The sequence below is a fragment of the Xenopus tropicalis genome, chromosome 5, assembly GCF_000004195.4.
Source record: "Xenopus tropicalis strain Nigerian chromosome 5, UCB_Xtro_10.0, whole genome shotgun sequence".
In the NCBI taxonomy this organism is placed as follows: domain Eukaryota; kingdom Metazoa; phylum Chordata; class Amphibia; order Anura; family Pipidae; genus Xenopus; species Xenopus tropicalis.
Window position 1 is genome coordinate 100,575,818 of NC_030681.2, and position 24,466 is coordinate 100,600,283.

Sequence of the window (24,466 nt, forward strand, 5' to 3'; positions counted from 1 at the left end):
TTGGCACTTTAGTACATCTTGTGAAGTTTTTAACTTCTGTTGTTGAACCACAGAACAATTAAAGGAGAAGGAAAGATAAAACTAAGTAACCTTTATCAGAAAGGTCTATGTAAATACAGCCATAAGCACTCACAGAAACGAGCACTGAGTCCTCTTATAAAAGAAACACAGGTTTTCCTGTCTCCTCTTTTGTAAACATGTTCTTCAGTATCGGACTTCCTCTTGTTTGGGGCACGAGTCTACTCCGTTCTCTCCTCTTTCCCTCTCCCTCTCCCATATGAATGCACAAGAACTGACTTCCCCCCTCCCATAAGAATGTATAAGAACTCACTTCCCCCACCCTTAGGAATGTGAATCTGAGCTCCCAATGACTATAAGTGCAGCAGGAAGCTACCAAGACTAAGCTAAAATGGCAGCTGCTATCAGAGGGAGCTTCTAGGGCTCTTTACTTAGGTATAGTAAAGCTTTGTGCTGAATAAATATAGTGTTCTAGGTGGCACTAAAGGTGGCAGTAAAATGCCAAAATGACTTTCCTTCTCCTTTAAAGATGAAATAGAATTTACTAGGTCTGTTTTAAAGAACTGTTGATAGGAAATGTTTTGTTATCTAATGTAAAATGTAGGCTTATTTAGGCTAGTTGTGAAGAGATTCTGCCAACCTGCTACATTTGCCTCTCTCTCACTTGAAGGTAAGCGATGTCAATGATGATGTTAGAAGAGCAGCTGTAGAATCACTGGGCTTCATCCTATTCAGGTTAGTCATATGTGATAAGAGATTTTTGGATAATTATTTGAAGTGTTGTTTGCAATAAATGTAGTGGCTTTAAGTAAAATGCCTTTAAGTAAAGCGCCTTTTAGTAAAGCTTGATTTGCATGTCATGTCCAGTCTGAAGATACTTGATTTTGGCTTTTGGGGCAATGGCACACAGTAAGATTTGTTGGTGCTGTAAAGGGCCCCTACTGTGAGCATCTAATCTCCTGCAAATGCTTTCCCTTTGGCAATAATGTAAATGGCTGTTGGAAAAACATATGTGCCGATTCGAAAGATTTCTTGTGAGATACATTTAGGTGACTTCAAAAAAACGAAGCACCGCATATGTTTTCGCACCAACAATATACATTATTGCCGGAGGGAAAGCATTTGCAGGAGACTAGTTGCCAGCAGTAGTAACGATTTATTGCAGGCGACTAATCTCCTTGTGTGTGCTACTGCTGGCATCAGATGTGCCAAAAATGCCTTGCCATTGCCTGACATTGCAATCGCAAAAAGTAAAACACATTACTCAGGGCAACTGGCTTAATCACGGGAAAATAACCGTGAGTAATCGATGTGAGTAATATACTTTACTTGCAGCAGTTGCAATGTTAGGCAATAGCAAGACATTTTTGTCTGGGGTAGTAAAGATTTAACTGCTGTCAACAAATCCTACTGTGTGGTTAAAGGGGATATATATTGAAAAAGCATTGGTTTTCCATATACTTTGTAAATATATTAGCCTTAAATCATTATTGTTTCAGCTCCCATAGTTTATTTATAATTTATCTTGTTTAAATATATGTATTAATATGAGTTAGTTGCCATATAGACAAAGGAACAGTGACATCTTAATATTTTTATTTCATATGGATATATGATCCAATGAGGGATTTGATAAGTGTTACATTGCCATCTTGACTTGGCATAGGTTGGCAGGGGGCTTATAAAGGTGTGTTGTAGGGGGCAGCTCCACCCCTCCAGTTGTTTGTGTAGTACAGGTATGGAAACTGTTATCCATAATCCTGTTATCCAGAAAACTCCAAATTACAGGACTCCATTTAATTCAAATTTTTTTAAAACCAGGACCATGTACTTCATCCCAACTAAGATAATTAATTCATATTTGAATCCTATTGGGTTTATTCAACGTTTAAATTATTTATTTTTTAGTAGACTGGATTATGGAGATCCAGGAAAGACCCCTTATCCGGAAAACCCCAGGTCCCGAGCTTTCTGGATAACAGGTCCTATTCTTGTACCAGAATAATTGGTGTTACAGTACCCAATTAGGGTTGCACCAAATCCATGAGTTGAAATTCGCGTATTAAAATGTGAGCAAAAGCAGTAAGATTGAATCAACAGGTGGATAAAGTTTGTTGCCTTGAGTCATCTAAGGGCACATTGCAGTAAGGCCAATAGCTCAGAGCATATTCCCCACTGACTTTTTTTTTTCCTTAGCTGTCAGAGTACCTAAGTATGATACTTCCTGCTGTCATTTATGTGAAGTGAATTTGCCTGACTATAGCACTGATAGGTGAATTTTTCCCATGCCCATAAGCATCCTGCTCAAAATCTGCCTTTCACCATAGTAACAATCAAATTAATTTACTTAAGTGACTGGTGGACTCTGTACCATGGGCCTAAGGTGTTTTAGATTCTGTTCAGCTGAACACTTAGAATTTGCCACATATTGTTTCAAGTCAGCTGAATACCAGCTAGAGTACTAAAGTTTGGTAGTAGAGCAGCCTACATAATGATTTCTGCTTGAGTAGCCCCTTTAGGAGAGTGGCTTTACCAGTACAAGGAAGCAGCAGCTAAAAAAGGGAGAACACTGAGCAGATATACTATAATTTATTTCAGCTATTTATGTCCACTTTTACTACTGCTGCTTTTGCAAATACAAACTGTGAATTAATGTCTTGATATTCCCATAGCTGTGTAGCAGTTTGTTTAAAATCCTGCTCCTTGGGGAGTAAAATCTCCTGATTTACAGCCGGGGTTTAGTGGGCAGCTCTTGCAAAAGTACCTGCGGGAATTGTCGGACACATCTGCTAGCTGTTGGAAATAATACTGCCCCCGCCCCCAGCAAGCCGTAATATCATGTCAGGGTTATATGGCTAATCTTTGGGACTTAGCCGCTAGTTGCTTTGTAACCCTCCAGCCCGTACTTAAGCTTCAGCCCTGCAGGGATTGCTTCCAGCTCTGACTGGAACAAGCACCATATTGACTGAACTGACTAACGGGAAGCTAGTGTTTATAAAGGCACTGACAGCTCTCCTGGGATGAGATGCAGGCAGCGTTGGATTTGGAATCATCCACAGGCAGAGGCCTTATTAATGGTGCATCTAAGACCTGGCTAACCCTTTCCCTTCAGGGCGACATTGCAGGGCATAGCGGAGCTAAATAGTTTTGGCTTCCATTCCTTCAGATGGATGTTTACACATCCTTATGCAGAGTCTGTGTAAAACCTGCTGTGTTTTTGAACCTTATTAATCTTTTTGCAATTTTCAGAAACTTCTATTTTCAGAAACTTCTATCACCTAAGCTGGCTAGACAACCATTTAACAGGGATGCTTATGAAAATATAGGGGCTGAAAGGATTGATATTATTTTAGACATTAAAAAAAGAGTTCTGATGACAAGGGGACAACGGGGGATAACTAGGGGTAGGCAGCTGAAGCACGTGTTTGGGATGCTATAGGTGTGGGATGGAATGAGTGGACTGTCCCCAGGTGGGGGCATGCAGGCAGGATGTCAGGCAAATTAGTATTGGTTTGGGTGCCAATACTACTTAGTTGAACTCTAACTGACACATTTACAAAGAAAAACAAATGTTCTAAAGTCGGTCTTTAGCCAACTGTAGTTAAATGCAAGCTGAACAGTCACATGCTATGCAATTTGGCCATCCAAATCATATGGGAGAATATGAGTGGGTTGTGGCTCCTCTCATGTCCTCATCTGATGATACATCATTTATCTTCCAAAAAGGGCTATCAACAAATACAGTTTTTACTTTAAACAATAAGGCTGTGATCAAATAGGACGCAGGATGAGGTGCTTCTTAGTAGATGCACCAAATCTGGGATTCAGCCAAGATTCGGCTTTTTCAGTAGGATTCAAATTCGACCAAATCCATGCTCCTGGCCAAATTGAATCCTTAAAATCATGTGACTTTTTGTCACATAAACACGGAAGTGGAAAACTTAAACCTTTCTGCATCCTAATTTACATATGCAAATTAGGATTCAGTTTGGTATTTGGCCAAATCTTTTACAAAGGATTCGGGGTTCGGCCGAATCCGAAAATAGTGGATTCAGTGCCTCCCTAACGCTTAGACAGATGGACAATATGGTGAAAATTGGCCAAGCTATCCAACCAAAACTGGGCACGTATGGCTACCTGCATACCAATTTCATATCAATTGCATATCAATTTTATTGTGTCCGTCAGCCTTCTGGTCTTTGAACACAATAGCAGTTTAAATGCCAGGCTGGAGAGAAACAGGTCAAAAAGGCAGTTAATAGAAAACCACACAATATAAAACTTACCCCCCTTTAATGATTATCAGATGAGTTTGTTTCATTCAGAATCACTGAAGTAAGTGTAATAGTGGCCTTTTAGATGTAAACCATTTTTTCCTTGATGTCAGCCACCTTGTTGCTTTAAGGACTTGTGGCAATCCAGAATGCTTTTTTTTTGCATTATGCTGTGGGTGTCTGATCTTTTGTCTTTGTGTTGTGCTGAACTACAGTCCCCAGCATCCTTGGCTGCAGATGCTTAGAGTAACTGGTCGCAAAAGCTGGAGGTCCAGTGGTTTTTATCCCTGTGAAGAATAAGTCTTATCCCTATAGGCATACAAAACAGTTTTTATTAGGTGCCTCTCTGATTTGTTGTGTACAGCTGTTTTCCAGTAGATGGCGACTCCTTACCAGTGACTATCCAACAGTATTAAATGCCTGTCAGTACTGATGGATTGTCTTCCTGGATATTGTATATACAGAGTAGATACTACACACACGCCTGCCAGCCGTCAGCCTTGTAGGCAGATACCATAGAGTTTCTGGCTTTAGCCTTTCAGTCTTTAATGCCTTTAGCAGTGCTAAGTATTTGCTAGATTTTCACTCTTCAGGGTAGTTAGCAGGTGTTTGTGTTAATTCTCACTGGTTGCTCTGCTTATGCCTACAGTGCTTGCTTTGATAGTGTGGCTGGTCTAATGTCTGGGAGCTGAGTGAGATTCCCGGCCTGTGTGATGGTGCTGCTTCTTTTATGTTAGCACCTTCATTTGTAGAGGGGAAATTACAAAAAAGGGCAAAGTTTTAAGCCTTAAATAAATGTTCTGTAATATTGCAATTAAAAGCCTGTCCTCAGTACTACTATTTATTTTCATGTTTAAACTTCAGTCCCGCACCTTTGCCAGAATTGTCTGCCAAGGCAATACTAGAGGTTTATTGCATTAAGTCATATAAAAGGACCCTATGTTATTCATGTGTGTGGGGCTTTATTGCCACCAGTTGAATATTATATCTGTAATAGCTACATTTTAAAGATAATGCTGAATTATAGGTTTCAAACAGCTGAGAATGCTAGCAATGATAGATAATTAGATAAAAGCTGACTATTTCTGCATGCTTAAAGGTAAACTACGCAGGTGACTCTGTAGGCTGGTACCAGAATTACAGATTTTTTACTACAAGTTTGGTGTAGTTGTATGGATCAGAATAATGGGAATGATGCAAAAGTTTGAGTAAACTACATAGAAGTGTATTCATCATAATACAAGGCAGGGCTTTGCTGCAAATTAGTGTTTATTAGTGTGTTCCACTACATGTTTCGGGCAAAGCCCTTTTTCAAGTGAATATTAAAGTGTTGCCATCTGGCATAGCATGCCTGTTGGAAGGGAACACTACATTCTGCGTCTGACAAGATAAAATCCGTTGCAGTCTGAAAGACTTTTTCTTCTTATATGAAATACACTGAGTGATGTGTTAACAGAAATCACTATCTGACTTTATCTGATCCAACTTTCATCCAACTGACATTACACTAGTGGGACATTCTACAAAATCTTGTGTTGTTGCATGACAAGATATTTTGGGGCAGGTAAAATCTGTTTAGTTTAGCCCTAGGGTCCTCTATGAACTGGAGCTATGGAAAAGTAACTGGCAGGCATTTTTTTCCAGATGAACTGCACTTTTGTTAGCCCAATTTGTATTTGTTGTGGAAGTCGTGTTCCTCACATTAGTCCTGGCATTTGCTAGTAACAGACTAAGCTGTTTTTTTTTATCTTATTTTAACCTACTTTTGCATGAATCCTGTATCCACTATGAATCCTATATCATAAACAGCAGGCAGCCATGTTTGCTCTTATACACCTTTGTGTATTATTAAATAGAGATGGCTATTATTTGGAAGTAGTTTAGACATGGCACGCACTGCAGGGCAGTTTGCACAACTCTCGGAGCCCCTTCGTGCCAGCTTTGTAAGTCATTTGGGGGCATTGTAGTTTGTTTAGCCTTGAATAACCAAATTCTGACGGCTCATTTATTCTTTGTGCTGCCAGGGTAATAAGCAATATACTGAGGCAGCTGTAGAATGATAGCTAGATTCCGGGAAGTTATGTGTGCCGTATTGCATTATCTTTGGCTTCATCTTAGTATGACATCTATCTGTATTTAGTAGGGCATCTGTATATGTCAAGTTCTGTTTTAAAGGAGAACTGAACCCTAAAAATCAATATGGTTTGAAATGCCATATTTATATATTGAACCAGCCTAAAGGTTCAGCATCTCTGTAGCAGTAATGACCCAGTACTTAAATGTTGTCACTGGGGGTCACTATACTGGAATTTCTTAGAAGTGTCTGTGACACCCACATGCTCGGTGTGCTTTGAGCAGCTTAGGGGTTGTCACAAATTATAAAGCAGAGAATAAGGTATATATATTATATATGCAGTATATTGTGAGTCGGCCCCTAAGCTCAGTATCTGACAGCAGCACAAAGCATGTGTAGGGAATTGGCAGAAGAGAACAGGGGCATCTTTGGAGGCACAGATCTTCCCTGCTAAAGGGCTGTGGTTGCCTTGGGCTGGTACAGAAGTCCAACTCATAATTTATAATACTTCTAGCCTACTTCTTTAGTTATTCTCTAGTTATACTTTAATGCGAGTTTCTGTATACAAGTAATGACTTACAGGATATCCGAACCACATAAACTGCTCTTTTTAAAATCATGTACGCGTATGGGATCCGTTTGTTCTGAATAAAGGGAATGCCATCTCCCACAGACTCCATTTTAATAAAAAGTTAATATAAAGTTAGCTAAACAACTAACTAAACTAAACTATAACTAAACAGCTAAGCTAGAATTCATCCTTATGGATGCAGAATGATCCTATTGGGTTTACTTAGTGCTTTAATTATTTTTTAGTAGACTTTAGGTATTCAGATCCAAATTATGAAAAGACCACTTATCCAGAAAATGCCAGGTCTTGAGAATTTTGGATAACAAAATCTCACCACTAAACTTGGCCATAGACAGTGGTAGAATCCTGTTACAAATAGGCAATTACTCTGTCTAAGGCTCCCCTACAAACCTGTTTTGATGGATTAACTTCTGATTCAGAATCATCAATTTTGAATGGAAAATCTTGTTGGTGATGACCTCAAGTGGAATGTGTGGGAGTTGGGTGCAGTCTTCCCTGCATCTCGTGCCCTTTACCTATTATGTTGGTGCTATATAAAGATATTGCACTTTCCTTAGAGGGCTAATAACCCAGCACAGTTGGAGATATATATGGTTACATGCATAGTCAGAGTGCCAATGTACGCAGAAAGCAATTCTATAATATCAACTCTTAATATAGGTTTAGTAGCCCTTTAATGTTATCCCATGCGGTACTTTTTTTTTGACTGATGGCATTAGGTTTGGATAATCTTTTGGGAAGTGCAGTTATATGGTATTTGTCTTTTTAGCCAAGTAGCAACTGCCTGTATTCCTGTACTACTTGCTGTGAGCGTAGAGTATTTATCACTCTCTCTCCCACCCAACCTAATGCCGGTGTTTTTCTCTCCTCTCACATGAAAAAGCAGTGAATCATTCCTTTAAATAAATGTACCTTTGTAATGGTTCAAGGGATAAAAAAAACACAAGGCTTTCCAAGTGCTTCATGAGGGTCGGTTGCATCCAAAAAAGGGCTGGGATATTGCTGGTGATAGATGAGGCGTGTGATAATACCGCTGTAAATCACTCTTTATATAAATACGTCATTTACTTCTCGTTGGAAGTTGGGCTTGAAATGAATGTATTTGAAAGGAGAGCACAAACAGAAGATTTAGGTTAGGGAACTTTATATAATGGTTACTTAATGTTGATTTTAGGCAAAAACGAAAATGTAATACAAACCTTTTTGAAATGGTTTACAGGATCTTGAGATATTATATATAGAGTCCCTCTAGTGGGACTTGAGATGATCATTATAAATGACTAACATCAGAAAGCAATTGAACCTATTGCTTTGAACAGATAATTTTGTGCAGTGCTCAGTTGGCACATATAGGAAGTCAACAGCTAAAATGTAGAAGGGTACATAGCCACCAGAATACCAGATGCTGTTTGGCCTGTGCAACATGTAACGAATAGTAAACCACTGTGCTTTGCGTGCCCTGTAATTAGAGGACATATGGTTACAACTCAAGTCTGCTCAGATTCAGAGGGGTTAAGTGCCATATTTCTGTGAAACTTTGGTTAAAAGTAATTGCTTTTGTAGCTCTAGTATGCTGTCTGCCAATTTGTACAACAGTTTGGCTGAAAATGTAATTGATTGATCTGGCAAGGAACAAACAGAAGCTTCCATTCATATAAATAACATTGCTCCCTGTGCAAAATATCCTATGCTAATATAGTTAACTGAATATTTATAAAAGAAGATAGATTGAACAATAACCCAACTTAGTTTTAGGGCAACTTTTAGTTTTAGTAATTGGACTAGGTGCAACCCATCAGTATTGAGAACAGTAATTTGTGACTGGTGTCTCACGTGCCCTGTGAGTGAGCCCTGTGAGTGAGCCCTGTCTGTGTTGAGTACCAACTCGAGTACAGTGGAAATAGGCTTTCTAGTGCAAGATTGTTACTGCTATAAATTTAAAACTGAATTCTGCTTGCTAATTTAGTTTTTGACACCAAATACTGCCCATTTTCTAGTTAAAGGCAAGCTCTGTGGCTGACAAGTCTCTGAGGTTGAATTGCTGGTGCAGGGAAATACATTCTGTAATGCAGTTGTACAAAGTGATATTTGGTATGAAAAAAAATAGGCGCCTCGCAGATTCCTAACTGTACTGTTTACCTGTAGACAGTTAACTTTTATTTTATATAGCTTTATTTTATATGACTGTGCTGTATTCAGCTATCTTCTCTTTTGGAAGCAGCTAACAGAACATCTCTGTTTATTTGGTACTGTTTCTCTAAACTAAACATTTATACCACACAGAGGTGTAGGAGTGAACAGCGAAGTTTCCTCCTGACATTCTGCGCATAATTCTGTTGGGTAGAATTTATTGTCTAAAGATATTTCCCATCTCTGCAATGTAAAAACAGTGGGTTAAGGCTTTCGCTGCAGGCTTCAAGTCATCTGTTAGCAGAAGTATTTGTTCCTGCATTGTAGGACTCTTCCTTTGCTCAAAATGTATTTAAATATTTTCCCCTACTTTCTCTTTCCTTTCTCTTTATGGCTCTCACTTGCATTTACACATCAGGTTTTCTCACTCCTGGACTTAGTTTTAGAGACCTATGGCTTCTACTGGAATGGGATCCCTTATCCAGAAAGGTCTGAATTACAGGAAGGCCATCTCCCATAGAGTCTATTTGAAACAAACAAATCTTATTTTTTAATATTATTTCATTTTTCTTGTTAATAATGTAACAATACCTTATACTGGATCCTAACGTTAACTGCATAAATTTGTATTGGTCGCAAAACCAATACGTATTGGGTCTCGTACTACTGCCCAGTGTGGTATTGGTCCTTTGAATTTACTGAGTAATATCTATCCAGTGAGTCCTATAGTAAAGTAACTACTCTATTCTTTGAGTCCAGTGGAATGGTTCCCAAATAAATACATGGGAAATATGTGCTTTGCTCCATAATAGGCTGAATAGGCTAGTGAAATTGATAGCACTTGTGAGCTTAAGGAATATTTCTTCAAAGTAAGTGTATGTGATGATTGACTTTTTCATTACTAGCCTGGTTATTAACAGAAGAGAAGACTAAACAGAACAAGGGGACATGTATTAAAATGATATACACCAAAACACCAAAAACTAACACTCTCTCTCTCTCTTTCTTTTTCTTTCTTTCTTTCTTTCTTTCTTTCTTTTCTAATATGGTTACTTTGAACAAGCACCCATACATTACATGTATTAGTCTTGATTGCGGATACTTTTAACTTTTTATATAAATGTGTGTGTATAAATAAAATGGAGAAATGCAAGTTTTCATAGTGGCAAGTAAACGCCAAGCATGGCACACTTCAGTAAAGCGTTGGTTCTGTTTGTATGAGAGAGAATTGCCTGGATAAAGTACCTAATATGTATGCTTGGATTTAGTGTCATGTACATTTAACATGGATAGCTAACATTTGGTGGTACACATTCCTTTAAAGGCGAACTGAAGCTCTATGTGCCCTAAATTAATTTTTAGCAATTTTTCGCTGACATTTCCTGCTGTGATCAGTGCCTGTTGCAGACGGCCTGTCTGTGTTCTGGCCAGATTGCAGTAATCTCAGTAGCCCTCATCTTCAAAGGTCTTGTGTGTTTGTAGCTTACACTCATACATACTGTTAAGTAATCCCTGATTGCCTGATTTCCCCAATAAAAGAAGCAGCTTTTAGGATCTATGTAGGTTTATTATCTCAACCACAACCATCAGTGACCCTGATTTGTCATGGTTTTTCCCACATTCTGATTGCACTTACTGCCTACCCATAAGGTTAGGAAATGCAGGATGACTGGAAGTTCAGGCATTCTGACCCTGTTTACAATCATATAACCCTTAAGTGCTATAATAACGTTCTTCTCAATGTAAATCCAGGAGGCAGCAAAATCATTTCGATGTTCTTGCATGTGGTCAGTATCTGTATCCCACAGCAGTGTATGTCAGTGGCTAGTCCATCTGCTTCTTAAGCCTCCACAGCAGCAACTGACTGTCTGGTTGATACCTCATTTTACCTTGTGATTCCAGACATACTGTGGGTAAACTGATATGACTTATATGCTCACAAATGTCTAATCAGTCTTTATTTACAGCATTGTACTGGCTGTACTATCCACATGCCAGTCTTCCTCTATATGTTGGCCTCTGCAGCTGTTCTTTGGGGTAGTAGTCATTGCTTATCTGAGTTACTTCTTACAAGCCTGTTAATTCTTATGTTGTTTTTAGCATTAGAAAACAAATTGTAGTTGCAGGTCTTTCTTGGAAAACAAATTGCAGTTGCAGGTGTTTCTTGGGAAAAAAAGATCTCTTACAGATGATAATTATACAAGAATCTCCCATTTTAGGTTTCTCAACAATGACATTTATAAATAATATGCAAATTATACTCCGGCATCTCTTTAAGTTATATTTTGCACTTTGTGATGGTTAAACAGTGTGTATTCAATTCACACATAGCTCACTTGTTCCTCGGTCTTCCCAGCTTCGTTCTCTGTAAGTAGTAAAGTGTCCAATAAGATAGCAGACGATTCAAGCTGACCGTTGCACAGCCTCAGAGGGCTCTGATACATGACTGGGTTAATCCCATTCCTCATTCCATGTTTCATAATTAACTTGGAATTCTCAGCCATAGAATTCCGAAATGAGATGCGACTAGAGCAGTTCCTCAAGAGCTTAACTGACTGCATGCCGTGGAAGTTACATTTAATATAGCGGCGAAATGCATCCCGAAATGTCTTGTTAAATAGGGTGTAAACCAGCGGGTTGACACCAGAGGAAATGTACCCCACCCACACAAATATATCCATCAGCATCTTAATTACATCTTCATCACATTGATCTTTCCCACAAAGAACTGAGGTCACATTGGTTATGAAAAATGGACACCACATGAAGACAAAGAGGAAAAAAACTATCCCTAAGACTTTTGAAGCCCTCTGTTCATTGGTAATTGTTTGCATAGACTTCTTACCAACGCTGGATAGCCTTCGAATAGGTAGTTCTTCCCCAGTAAAATTGAATGTCCCATCTTTTCTTGGACCCTCTAGCATAACTATCTTTTCTGGGGAAGAGCCAGGAGTCATATCTCTCTGGAATACAGTAGACACTGTGGACCATGTGAGGCGCTGTGGTGGCTTGTTTTTGATTAAATATGCTTTCTTTCTTAGTAGGTGGATTGTCAGGAAATAAATGACCACCATGATTCCAAATGGGACAAAGAACGCAGCCATGGAACCATAAATAATGAAATATTTGAAGGGCTCTAGTCCAACCACGCAGGTATAGCTTGCACTGAAGGTGGTATTTGGGTATAGGAGACCTTGTATCGGGATAGGAACAGCAATGCCTGCAAGAGAGAGAAGATTTTGTTTAAACTTTTACAGATTATTTTGAGCTCTGTACTGAAGATGTTTATTTCTGCGGCTATCAAACACTTCTACGAATATAATCCCCTGGCATTGGCTAATGTTTTGTGAATGTCCTAAACACTGTTTCGCTGGGGATATCTTTAATAAAGTCCTTATAATCACAAATGGTACACACTAATGCAGGCGGAAGGATCTGTAGCTGTATGGCTTGGCAGTGTGCTATGGTTCAATATCCAGAGTACATGATTTATTTAATGGTTACATCTTTCTCAGAATCAGATTTTTGTTTTTGTCCCCCTCTTGCAGCTGCTATGGACTGATTACCAAAGCCTCATAGAGTAAGGTCTAAGTAATCCGATCATTATAGACTCTAAGCTATTCCGAGCAACAGCAAATTAAAAGAAAGTGTTTCTGGAGTGTTTTGCGGGGAAGTATGGTGTAGGTTTTCATCATGTCCCAGATACAGAGCTCACCTTCACAGCTGCAGGATTCAGAGGGGATCAGGGGAGTTGCCATAGCTTCTGTAACTACTAAGCGCTGTTGCCAATGTGTCTGAAGACTCAGGATTAGGAAATGTGCTATTTGTATAACTCTACTCCTACATAATAGAATTAAGGCCTTTGGTCTAATACCATCATCTGCACAATATTAATTATAGAGTTCTCTACTGACTCTTTTGATGTTGGTCATTTGCCTTTTCAAAGCTACTTGACGGAAACATGTTCTGCTATGAGTCGTTCTTGTTAAAGGGCTTTTTCTTTAAAAAAAAAAAAAAAAAAAAGTGTGGTCAATTTGTTAATGTATACAGTAAAATCTGAATTTTGGATTCCTTCTTTTTGAGTTCTTCCACATTTTACATAATTTTTATGTGGTTCCACCAATTTATAATGCATTTTTGGGGTACTTTACCTGGATTTTATTCCAAAGTTTGGCCTTAATTCTTCTAAAAACTTGCCTCTGTGAATGTAATTTTTAGTGATTTAAAGGTTTAAAATAGTAACCAGATGCAAACGTTGCCATTGTTCTGTCTGTATATAGTTAATGCCAATTATGCTTATATATGGAACCACATACAGCCATGCACAAATCACTTATTGCTTTAGGTTGTGCATCTGACTCTCCCGAGGGCTTTTGCACATGCCCCCACCCATAGTGTAACATTAATACTGCACTGTTTAGCCCTCGTCATTAACACAGTAAATATTGTATTTCAAAGTAAAATTAATTCTTGTGCTTTTTTTTTTTTTTGTTTTTTTTTTTTTACAAATTTCCCTGATTTTAAAACTGTAAAATGGGGATTTAACTGTGTTTTACAGTTTGTTTTTGATTATTGTGTCCTTTAGGCCTAAAAATCCACATTCTTAAGAGATTCTGGAATTATTTTTAGGAGATCAGCGCTACATTAAGTGAGAGTACCCAGCTCGAAAAAATTATTCTTAATGTAGCGTTCAGCACTGTGTCGGTGCTAACACTGGCTGAAATTTATGAGGTCTTTTCCCCCCTCTTAAGACAGAAAAGAATAAACCGTTTAGGTTAAAGGTTTTTTAATCAGTATAAGTGGCACCTCAAAGTACTTTATAGAAAGAACGTTTAAGGGCAAATGGGCATCACCACTTCATGTGTCTCATGCTCCTTCAAATAAATATGTATATATTCTCCAAAGCAGGAACTGCTCATGCTGGACTTATATATATCAACAAATATTTTATTAAATTATATAATATATATAATGAGAGGGAAAGAGAGAGAGACGTAAGGTGCACACCATGAATTGTTGTTTTACCTGGTTGCCTGGGCTGAGAAACAACATAATTCAGAAAAACAGCACTCACAGGAAGATTCAGTAAATCCTGTGAGTGCCTTTCTTTATTTATATATATATCTATATATATATATATATATATATATATATATATATATATATATTGCATGTTTAATAGATATAGATATAGATAGATATAGATAGAAGTCCAGAAATTAGGTGCACACCAGGATATTTTTTAAAGATTAAAACGTTACTTTTATTTAAACATGCAATACATATATATATATATATATAGAAAGGCACTCACAGGATTTACTGAATCTTCCTATTATATAATATATATAAATATTAAATATGAAGTGCTGGGAATGAGGAGCAGGAGAAAATGCTGTGTTTGTAAGATGGCAAGAATAAGAACAAAATGGTATTCATGTAGAGATATATATATAGGAAAAACTTAATAAGCAAACAAGGTGGTTTTAAATTCCCCTACCTGCTGATATGACCCATACCACTGCAATTTTGATGAGAGTTTTGCCTCTGGAGTTGTATTGGCTGGCTTGTATAGGCTTTTTTATGGCAATATAGCGATCCAGTGATATGGCACACAGGTGCATTATGGATGCAGTGGAAAACAGGACATCAAGGAATAACCATATGGCGCACAGGCACTGTGGCAGTTGCCAGACTTGTTCTAAAAGAGAGGGAGAGAATAACAGGTGAGTGCAAGCTTAGTGGGTGTCTTGTAGACTATGCACATATTAAGCACTCTCATAGGTAAAAATGTTTGGGGGAAATGGTGTGATAGGCTGAAAACTTTATCATGCTTGCAGTGACTGAAACTGACAAACAAGTCCTAAAAGTAGATAAAGAAAACCTAGAAATGAAATAATAAATATTATATTTGGTCGTGTATTTATTGAAAAAAACGATGCAATGGCATAACTGCATGTGAATAGTTAATGAATCGTGCTCTTGGTATTTGGTGTGAGCCCCCTCGTGCAGCAGCTAAATGTTTGCTATAGCTATTGATCAGTCCTGCACGTTGACTTTTTAGCCCATTCCTTCATACAGAACAGCTTCAGCTTCTGGATGTTGGTGGGTTTCCTCACATAAACCACTCCCTTCAGGTCTTTCCACAACATTTCAATTGGATTAAGGTCAGGACTTTGAATTGCCTATTCCAGAACATTGACTTTATTTTTCTTAAACCATTCTTTGGTAGAACAGCTTGTGTGTTTAGGATCATTGTCTTGCTGCATGACCCATTGTCCCATTGAGATTCAGTTCACAGACAGTCCAATTCTCTGGTATAGTTTAGAATTTGTTGTTCCATCAATGGTGGCAAGCCATTCAGGCCCAGTTCCTTTGTAACCTCTCGAACTATTAGATTAGAAGTTATCTATCTTTCATATTCAACCACTTCTGGTTAGGGTAACAACAGTATTGAATTCCTTCCATTTGTACACAGTCTGTCTGACTGTTTATTGGTGGAGTATAGACTCTTTAGAGATAGTCCTGTAACCTTTTTCAGATTTATGGGCATCAATAACTTTTTCTTGTGGTCCTATGACACATCCTTTGTTCGATACACATCCACAAATGTGTTGTATGTGCGATCAGGCTTTTCTGGATCCCAGTTCTTTAAATAAAACAGGTTCTCTTACTCACACCTGATTGTTATCCCATTGACTGAAAACACCAGACTTCAAATTATTATTAATTATTATCCTAAGGATTAACTTACTTTGCCACACACCGATATGTTATTGGATCATTTCTTTCAATAAATACAGAACCAAATATAATTTTTGTTTTATTTGTTGAACTACCGGTAGTTTTTCATCTACTTTTAGGACTTGTTTGAAAATCAGATGATGTTTTAGGTCACATTCATATACAAATATAGAAGATTCTAAAGGGTTCATAACTTTCAAGAACCACTGTATGCTACTTGTACATCTTTTCACTCCCTCACAGTCAGGTTTTAGATTGTTTCTTTCATGCTTGTAATAAAAGTGGATTTGTAATGAAAGAAACTGTAAATCTAAGCAGTTATCCAATATATAGTCATTAAATATTTTAAATAATTATGTTATTTGTGAATGTAACTGCAATTAAAAAGCAGTAATTTTTCTGCCTCTTTCCACACTTTTGGTTTTGTCTCTTGAAACAGTGTTGTAGAAGTCAGCCTTTATTCTACTATACTGATTGAAACATCAGAACTAGCAGGGCAGAGAATACAAAGGGACTAGCAAATACTGCATGTAATAACTAGTATGTTTTTAGTTTTATTAATTATTTTTTTAATTTTGTAATTATTGTACATTGGAAAATCTAACAATTAAGTTCTTTCATTTGGCAAAGCTTTATTTTTTACATCCCCTTTAATAACTATTAGCACAACTGAATGAACTGGTTCCTGAAAACTTGCCTTAAAACATATATCATGTTTATTTGCAGACTATTTTTTTTTTTTTCTATACTGAGTAAGGAGCACAAACCTGTACAAATACCCAAAAACAAAGAAAGGTGCATTGTTAGTGTGTTTATCCGGAGCCTGAGTGTCAAAGGTAGACCTCATATTAATTTTAATACCCCCCATCCTTTTAAAGGTCTTCACTTTTTTGTAAGTATGTGTATAAGTATGTGTATATATGTGCTTTGGGGTTCATTTGGATGGGTTGAACTTGATGGTCTTTTTTTTAACCCAACTTAACTATGTAACTATGTATGATATCATTAGTTAGAATCTGAGATGTAACTGGAACGGGTACAGGTTTTATTAGGTGCATCTCCCTATGTGGCCTAACGTAGGATCAGTCTTCTGTCTGGTTTTGCTTTGCTTTAGTGCATGTAGCTAATATTCCAGCTCCATAGACCCAGTCCTGCTTTTATTTATTTGCAAAGAACTGTAAAGAACACATGGTTTAGTTAGGCGCTGGCACCCCTGAGCTGTGTTTATATTCATGTGGAAGGCTTCATTGTATGTTTTTCTTGCTCAAGCCTGTTATGTTTGAGCTAATTTGACTTTCCATGCAAAAGCTGGATTGTATTTTCTGCTTTTTTGGTTTTATGTTGATTCAGCACCCCCATGACTTTTACATGAATGGGTGCATTCCCTATATACACCAGCAGCTGACATAAACCCTTTCAGTTCTGGTATTTTCCTCATATTGCCCCCCCATTATGGAGTGAGTTTGATTACATGAAGCCTGTGTTTTCCTTTTTTTTTTTTTTTATTTTATTTGTGTCAACTCGAGTTGAGAATAAAGGAACAGGATATTTAAAAACGCTTCTCTCCCATAAAAAGCTGCTTGTTGAAATCCATGTGGTCAAAATAGGACACAAGTTTGAGAGCTTGTGTTTATTTCATAAAGCTAGCAGCAATCTTTGTACTCTAGTGGAACACTAATATAAATGCAGGACTATTTGTTGTCCCTAATCTGTTAAAAAGTGGCACAATAATATCCAGACAATCATTCTATTAACAGTTCCAGATTTTGGCTGGTAGTGGGATGATGGGTTTGTAGGGCACTAATAGTTGCTCATAAGTACTATGAAACTGTCTGCAAATAAATCTATGATTGTTGTATAAGGGCAAAATTAAAATGGGTCCTGGAGACCCCTTAATAGAGTCAGTGTTTTTCCAGATTTATAATGCTTTGTTGAGACCTTTCTAAGAAGGATGGTACAGTTGTCCTGCAACATTAAATCTTACCTTTCTGCGCTCGTGTTAAAATTGAGTTGTTATCTGATACAGTAATCTTCATTTGAGCAGAATGTATGATTTAATGCCCTGCAGCACACTCTTAATTTATACACTGCCGTTCAATGTTTGGATGATCCTTAATGGCACTCGAGAATATGGGAGCAGTCAGTGCCTGGTCTGATGGAAGATAAACACAAAGCTGCTTTACTGCATGGAGTAGTCTCTTATGGGCACAAGAATTCCCCTTGTCAATTGGCTAAATTCTCTCTCGGTGATTTCATATCGAAACTATGAATTCTATTCCAGTGAAATGTATCCACCAGTAAATAAACCGACCGTTTCCTAAACACAATGCTATGAAAATTGTTACTGCTCACCAAAATCCATATTAAATGTTCCTTTTCTTAACACATTTGTCTTGGTTAAGCTCTTAACTGTTATAGCCGTAGTCTCCATAACCTTTCTTAGAAGGAAGCTTAGCCATTGCCATTAACCCTAATATATTCTATTTATGCATCTCCTTATTTTCAGTTAACTATTTGTAGCTTACACTGCAGAAAGCTGGGATTTATTTTAGCTTGCCTCCTGTCCTAAATTTAAATAAGTGGATATAAGGTTCCTTTGAGCATGTCACAGCAATATTATTTCTCAGAGCCTGTAATGTGTAAAGGTAAAGCAAGAAGCTGAAGATGTAGTAGTTCTCGGGGAACCCAATTTATTATTGCAGAATTCACTTTAAGACCCAAAAGTGGTTAAGGATTTACCTTTTTTATAATCACAATTTAATGGTAGGAGGAGAAATGTATACATTATTTAGGGAAATCATGAAGACCCAAGAAAAACAGCAGGAGGATAGTCCCCACATAAAGTTAGTAAAGAAAGGAATGTTTAATAGTGACCCGCATATAACAATATGATTTGGGTGTTAATTAAAGACAGACAAGCTTGACTAAACCATATACTTTAAGGTGCTTCCTGCTCAGCCTATAAGTATCACCTTTTTAAAGTGGCTGCATGACATTAGAAGGATCTGATGAAATTTAAAATTTAAAGTGCCACAAGCATGCCATTTTTCTTCTTTTTTAGCAACTAATAAGTTATGGATTACTTTGAACAACCCACTTAAATTTACACTGTGCTGTTAAACAGGACAGTGCTTGATGATAATAACATGTTGATTTAATGAATCCTAATTGTAGTGTAGAATGTCTATAAAGAGCATCAAATGAAATGAGTAAAACATTTATAGGGATTTATAACGGTATTTATCTGAGCAGGTTTCTAGCTATGCTTTCAGTGCAGAGTTAGAGGCAGAGCTGTACAATCTGTGGGGTTTTTTGCCTGTAATGGCTGCATAATTCATGTCATACTTGAAAGACTTTCGTTAAACAAATGCTAAACATGCCAAAGGGAAAGCCATGTGATGTACTTATTTGTAAGGATAATTGAGACTTTTTATTTTCCTTTAAAACCCATCTTGCATTGCCAGAATAATGCTTTTTCAAAAGGACTTTTTGGGTGTCAAAATAACTTTCATTGTATTTAAAGGGGAAGGAGCAACTTGCATATGTTACATGCTAAACAATTTCTATAGACGACTCAGTAAGCACTATGTGTGGCTAGGAGCTGTAGTTTGCTTACAATGAGGCCACTTGAACTTGTCTGTGATAGGTGTGTGTGTGTGTGTCTGTGTGTATGGGTGTATGTAATCATAAACACAGCAAGGAATCTAGCACTCCAAGGTTTTTTTTTTTTTTTAAATTTGTTTAGATCAAATTCACATATATGTATGTCATACTAGGATTGTAGATGTCTGTATAGCAGACAGTTAAGCCTGATCGTTTGTTCTTATTAAAACCACTAATCCTTGCTTTAAAACTGGAAGATTAGAAAGGTAAGAGTACATTAATTCAGGGCCACATACATCTCTTTAGTTGGGTTTTTATGGCCCATCCCTACTTAAGTGCCCCAAAGCTTGCCAGTACTGCTGTGATCATATATATGCTTTGTTTATTCATGGATCTTGCCTACTTTTCTTTCTTTTCCTTTTTTTTTTTTTTTTAATTTAAAATGTTTAATAGTTTTAAAAACATGAGTGCAGCGTTGAAGAATACTGTCATGGGCGAGCATTATAGTGTAACAACATTTTGCATAATGGTGGTAATGCAATACATAGTTCATTTGTGTCAGAAGTAAGGTTGGACATTATCATGTAGTAAAGGAGAAATAAAAATTAAGAAAAGGAAAGAATAAGAGAGAGGGAAAGATTTCTGTGTCTCCTACTATCCCTGTGTAACACTGAATTAGGCAGTGCTGTGTAGCATGTTACAGGTAGTTGGCCAGTTAGTTGTCATTCTGTTTATAGTTTGTGGAAACTTTAAGCAGACTGAGAACCAAAAAAAAAAGTGAAGTACCACATTAGGCTCATGGGCCCCTGGTAAGGCAGCCCTGGCATAAGTAAATGAAAGCAAAGGGTCTTGTATGGGCCTGAATATATAAGCCAAAAAATGTATATGATGTTTTTAAAGTTAGCGTATTTTTTGTAGTGCAAATCTTATTTAATAGCTCATGTATCAGAAGTATTGTTTGTATCTATTGTTTGAAAACCGTTCATTTCCTGAAAATGGCATATGTTCCCCTTTTAAAATATAGAAATACAGCAGGTATACTCAACCTGCAACTCAACCTGCAATTCAGTAAGGCGACTGCTTGTATTTTCCTTGCCTAAAGATTAATGGCACTCAGAAGTTGCATGGCACTTTCAGAGTCTTGCCAAATTCATTTGCTTCTTTATTCCTGACCAAGTGTGAACCTGGGCTGTACAAATGTGATTTCTAGGTACAAGGGAATAACAACTGCTTGGCAGCAATTTACCTTAGATAGATTTGTCAGCTAAGCGTTGTCTGTAACTGATGGCGTTCTACTTGTATTTGTAGTAATTGCCTACAGGAGTAGGCCTTAACATACACTTGTGTATTCATGTGTTGTCTGTGCTATTTTTTTTATACTTAATTTAACAACTATGAAAGATTTTTGGGGGTATTGTAATTTTTCCTCTCCTTTTAAGAGTAAGAGTTATACTAAATCATTTTATAGCACAAGCAAGTGGAAAACCTTACTGTGTTAAATAAAGTTCTGCACTTAATCTAATGACAATCTAGAAAGGATGCCTAAACATCAGTGCTCGAAGCACAATCAATAAATGTATCCTTATACATATACACTGTATAGCTACATTCTTTTGATCTCTTCAGTATTTTGATCATTGTAGTTAATCAGCAGCTCTAGTTTTGTACATTAGTATATACACATACCAGAAATCCTATTTCTGGGTTCTGTATAATGCCGAGTAGCAGTAGCAGAGATAGGCTGCAGAACTCTGAGCTCTGGCAGGTTTTGTTAATGTGTATAAACAAAGTGTTCTTTGTGTATATGCCATGCTATCCTGTTTAAGCAGCCCTATCCATAGCCACGCAATGTACCAGTCCTCAGGTGGAATTACAGACCAATACGTAGGATAGGGCATGTAATGTGTGTGTTGTGAGATTTATTTCTTGCACGGCATGTTAACTGCGTGGAGCTTCCAGCTGCAGCGCTGGGAGGGCAGATCTTTCACTGCAAGTCCATTGGTGACTATGCAGAGAGAAATGCGCAGAGTTGCCAGCAGGGAAGCAGATGCCTGCGTTCAATTTGTAGAATGAGGTTTCACTTTTAACAGATTTTTTTTTGTTTGCATTTTACGTAAACAGGGAAAATAGAAAAAAAATCAGGTAAATTATGTGGCAATGTATTAGTTATAAAAAGAATGCCATGTGTCAATTTTCCATAGTGTTAATCATTTGCAAAGGGTCAGCATTCCCTGTAAAGCCATTCTCATTCACCAGAATAGTTTAGGGCTTTTGTATTCCTGCTGCATTACTGGATGGGCCTTGACTAAAATAGATGCAAAATATCTCCGTATAGTTAAGTGTGACAGGCTTGTTACTTTGCAAAGTGGCACACCTGTAAAACAATAACCCGCCTGATTCTAGAAGTTTTCCCCAAAATCTGCCGTCTCGCATAAGAAATGGGGACTGCTTTTGCCCCGCTTTAGTAGCGTAGGAATGGAAAAATTGGAGGCTTAGTGCACAGTATTCAATGGTTTACAGTAGGTTTTACACGGTAAAGAACATTTACCGTGGAGGTCAGATGCTGGCATAATCCAGCTTTGCAGCATATATGGTCACACTGAATGCAATTGCTTTTTTTCTCTGTCACCTGAGTTGCCATTGTGGTTACTTTCATCAGCTGTCATTCACAGCACCCTTTGGCTTCATATCCCAGTGTAGTACAGACTTTGGCCCATTTGTTTTTAAATTCATTTTTCAATTAAGATCTCCTGCGCCCCCCAGAATGTTCTTAGGAGTTGAACAGGCTCCAGCATGATGTCTGATACAGGTTTTCAGTTTGAGCAGTAATTTCAATCTATTTGTGTAATTTAAGTTGTTGGTTACTTATAACTACTTTTACTTTATATAAACTCAATTGGCAAGTTTAGCCCCCAAAAAATAACACAACTTTTTATTAACATCACGTTAAAAACTGCATGACAACCCTTAGTATGGTAAAACACCTACTCTCATCACCTCATATATATATATAAGCAGAAAGAGCCTATATCCAAGTAAGAAAAGATCACTGTTTGTTCAGGCAGAACTAGGGACACCTCTTACCCCTAACATGCAGTGTTCCTTCTACTCCAGGATACAAACTAGTAAGGGAATTTAGTAGTCTAAACATATCTAATGGAGATTTATTTATTCATTGGGAATTGATCTTGAGCCAAATCAGGGGCTTTAATTACCAGAGAAGCCAGCAGGATGTTTATCGGCTATTAAAAGCTTTTCTGGTCTGGAAGGGTTAAAATCGCTAATTCTTAAATACTTACGGAAGAGAATATTGATGAGAGCGATGGGCATCACAAATATTCCAACCAAAAGGTCTGCAACAGCCAATGACATAAGGAAGTAGTTGGTGGCATTCTGTAACTTCTTCTCCAGAGAAATTGCCAAGATTACCAAGATATTGCCTCCAATAGTGGGCACAATTACCATAATGGTGAGCAGAGCCAGCCAGCATTTTTCTGGAACTGCAACTGATGCAGTTGTATTTGGGACACCCACTGAATAAGAAGGGTTGAGAGTTGGCATTTCGTGCCAGGGAACAGATAGGGAGTCAGCTGGTGCTCTGGCAAACTGAGGAGATGCCAATGCTACCACTAGCATGTCCCAGTTACTTGGGAAGTTTCCCAATTTCACCCATAGCAAGGAAGTTTAGAAAAAATCTGTATCCATCTCTGTGAATATGCTGGTGGAGTCAGGACACTTTGCCATGCCTGCAGAAAGGCAAATGAGGTGTTGGAGTCCAAGAGTCTTGAGAAGCAGTTGATGTCTTCTTTGCTCGCTGTGTAAATAAGGTGTTTATCTTTGTACCAGAGGCATGGAAGGGTACTCTCCTTGATAGCTCTCTGCTCTAATCGCTAGCCTTTCACCCTCCTTTCTTCTGCCACACAAGGAGAGTCTTGATATTTTTTTGTGTGTGGGAGGTGGTTGCTTAACCCCTTTGCTGACAGAGATGGTATGTAGAATTCCAGTGATTGTCCTATGTGTGAAGTGGTCAAACCGTACTGTGGGCATCAAATGCAGAAAAAGTACTAATCCAAATAGCTTTTTTTTACCATTTCCATGCCCTTTGCTTTGTTTTTAATATCTGTTAAATGCTTTGCTTTGCCCTGTTAATGATGTGGATAAGGGATTTGTTTGCTTGGTCTTCTCTTCATTTAAACCCATCTGCCTGGTTTCAGGTCACTTGTGCCACTCTCCTCCACCCCCAACCAGGCTGGAAATTGGGTGTCTCTGGGATTATCTTCTGGTAACCTAACCCCTGAAGGCAGGCTTTTTACTGCCGGAAGGGGCTTGTTGTCCTCATAGTTCACCATTCTTCAAAATAGCATTCCTCCTTTAAAACTGATTAACATGTAAGCCCACGAGTCTGGTAAGCCAGCTGTACAACACCATGGAATATGTTGCCTTGAAGTTGACAATAATAATGTTTAGATGAAACATTTTCCATTTCAGTTAATGCTGCACCCATTGTCTTATGTTAGTGTTTAGTGAGGGATCTTCACATAATGCAGCGAATCCCCCAAAAATGTCTTAATCATATAAAAGCAATGTTACTCACCAGCCTCTGACATGCAGGCTGCACATATATATTCAGCAGGAAGATAAGGATGGGACAGAATGTTCTGTTACCACATCATATAAAAAAGTTGAAGTATGTGTTGGGTGTAGAGTGTTTCTGTGTGACCCAGAGATGTGCTCTGTCCTTAATCCCGACACACTGCCTGTACTTCTCCCGGGCTCTTAGCACTGACTCGGAGCTCCCTGTCTCCTCAAGAGAATCTTACAGAGTTTGAGAGCTGGAGGTCAGCCAAGAGCCAGGCTTCACTTCATTTCTTTTTTCCCTTTGCTTTCTGCCCCTCCTACCTCTTCCAGCTGTACCCTTGGGGGCTTCGCTGCTAATGCTGACAGCTCAGACCCCCTACCATCAGCTTCAAAGGGTGAGAAGCATTTAACCCTATATATTTTTGGAAGTGTTGCTGAATACATATAGCCAGA

At 38.0% G+C, this 24,466-nt stretch overlaps 2 protein-coding genes across 3 annotated transcripts in view; one reads left to right on the forward strand and one right to left on the reverse strand.

The window, feature by feature from the left end:
- The window catches only part of psmd1 (proteasome 26S subunit, non-ATPase 1), a 55,421-nt gene that overhangs the window by 20,674 nt on the left and 10,281 nt on the right, over positions 1 to 24,466 (forward strand). The window contains exons 16-17 of one of the 2 annotated variants that reach the window (NM_213702.2): positions 689 to 753; positions 12,130 to 12,495. In NM_213702.2, coding sequence (NP_998867.1) covers positions 689 to 753; positions 12,130 to 12,151 — 87 coding nt within the window. In that variant the 3' untranslated portion in view covers positions 12,152 to 12,495. Of the gene's footprint in view, positions 1 to 688; positions 754 to 12,129; positions 12,496 to 24,466 lie in introns of those variants that run through there. The other variant, XM_012962858.3, reaches the window with a different exon arrangement.
- On the reverse strand, positions 10,241 to 24,261 carry htr2b (5-hydroxytryptamine (serotonin) receptor 2B, G protein-coupled). Its single transcript, XM_004914382.4, has 3 exons — positions 22,735 to 24,261; positions 14,589 to 14,789; positions 10,241 to 12,308 (listed from the first exon to the last, which is right to left on the reverse strand). The coding sequence occupies exons 1-3, from the start codon at positions 23,069 to 23,071 to the stop codon at positions 11,410 to 11,412; spliced, it is 1,437 nt and encodes a 478-aa protein (XP_004914439.1). The 5' UTR covers positions 23,072 to 24,261; the 3' UTR covers positions 10,241 to 11,409.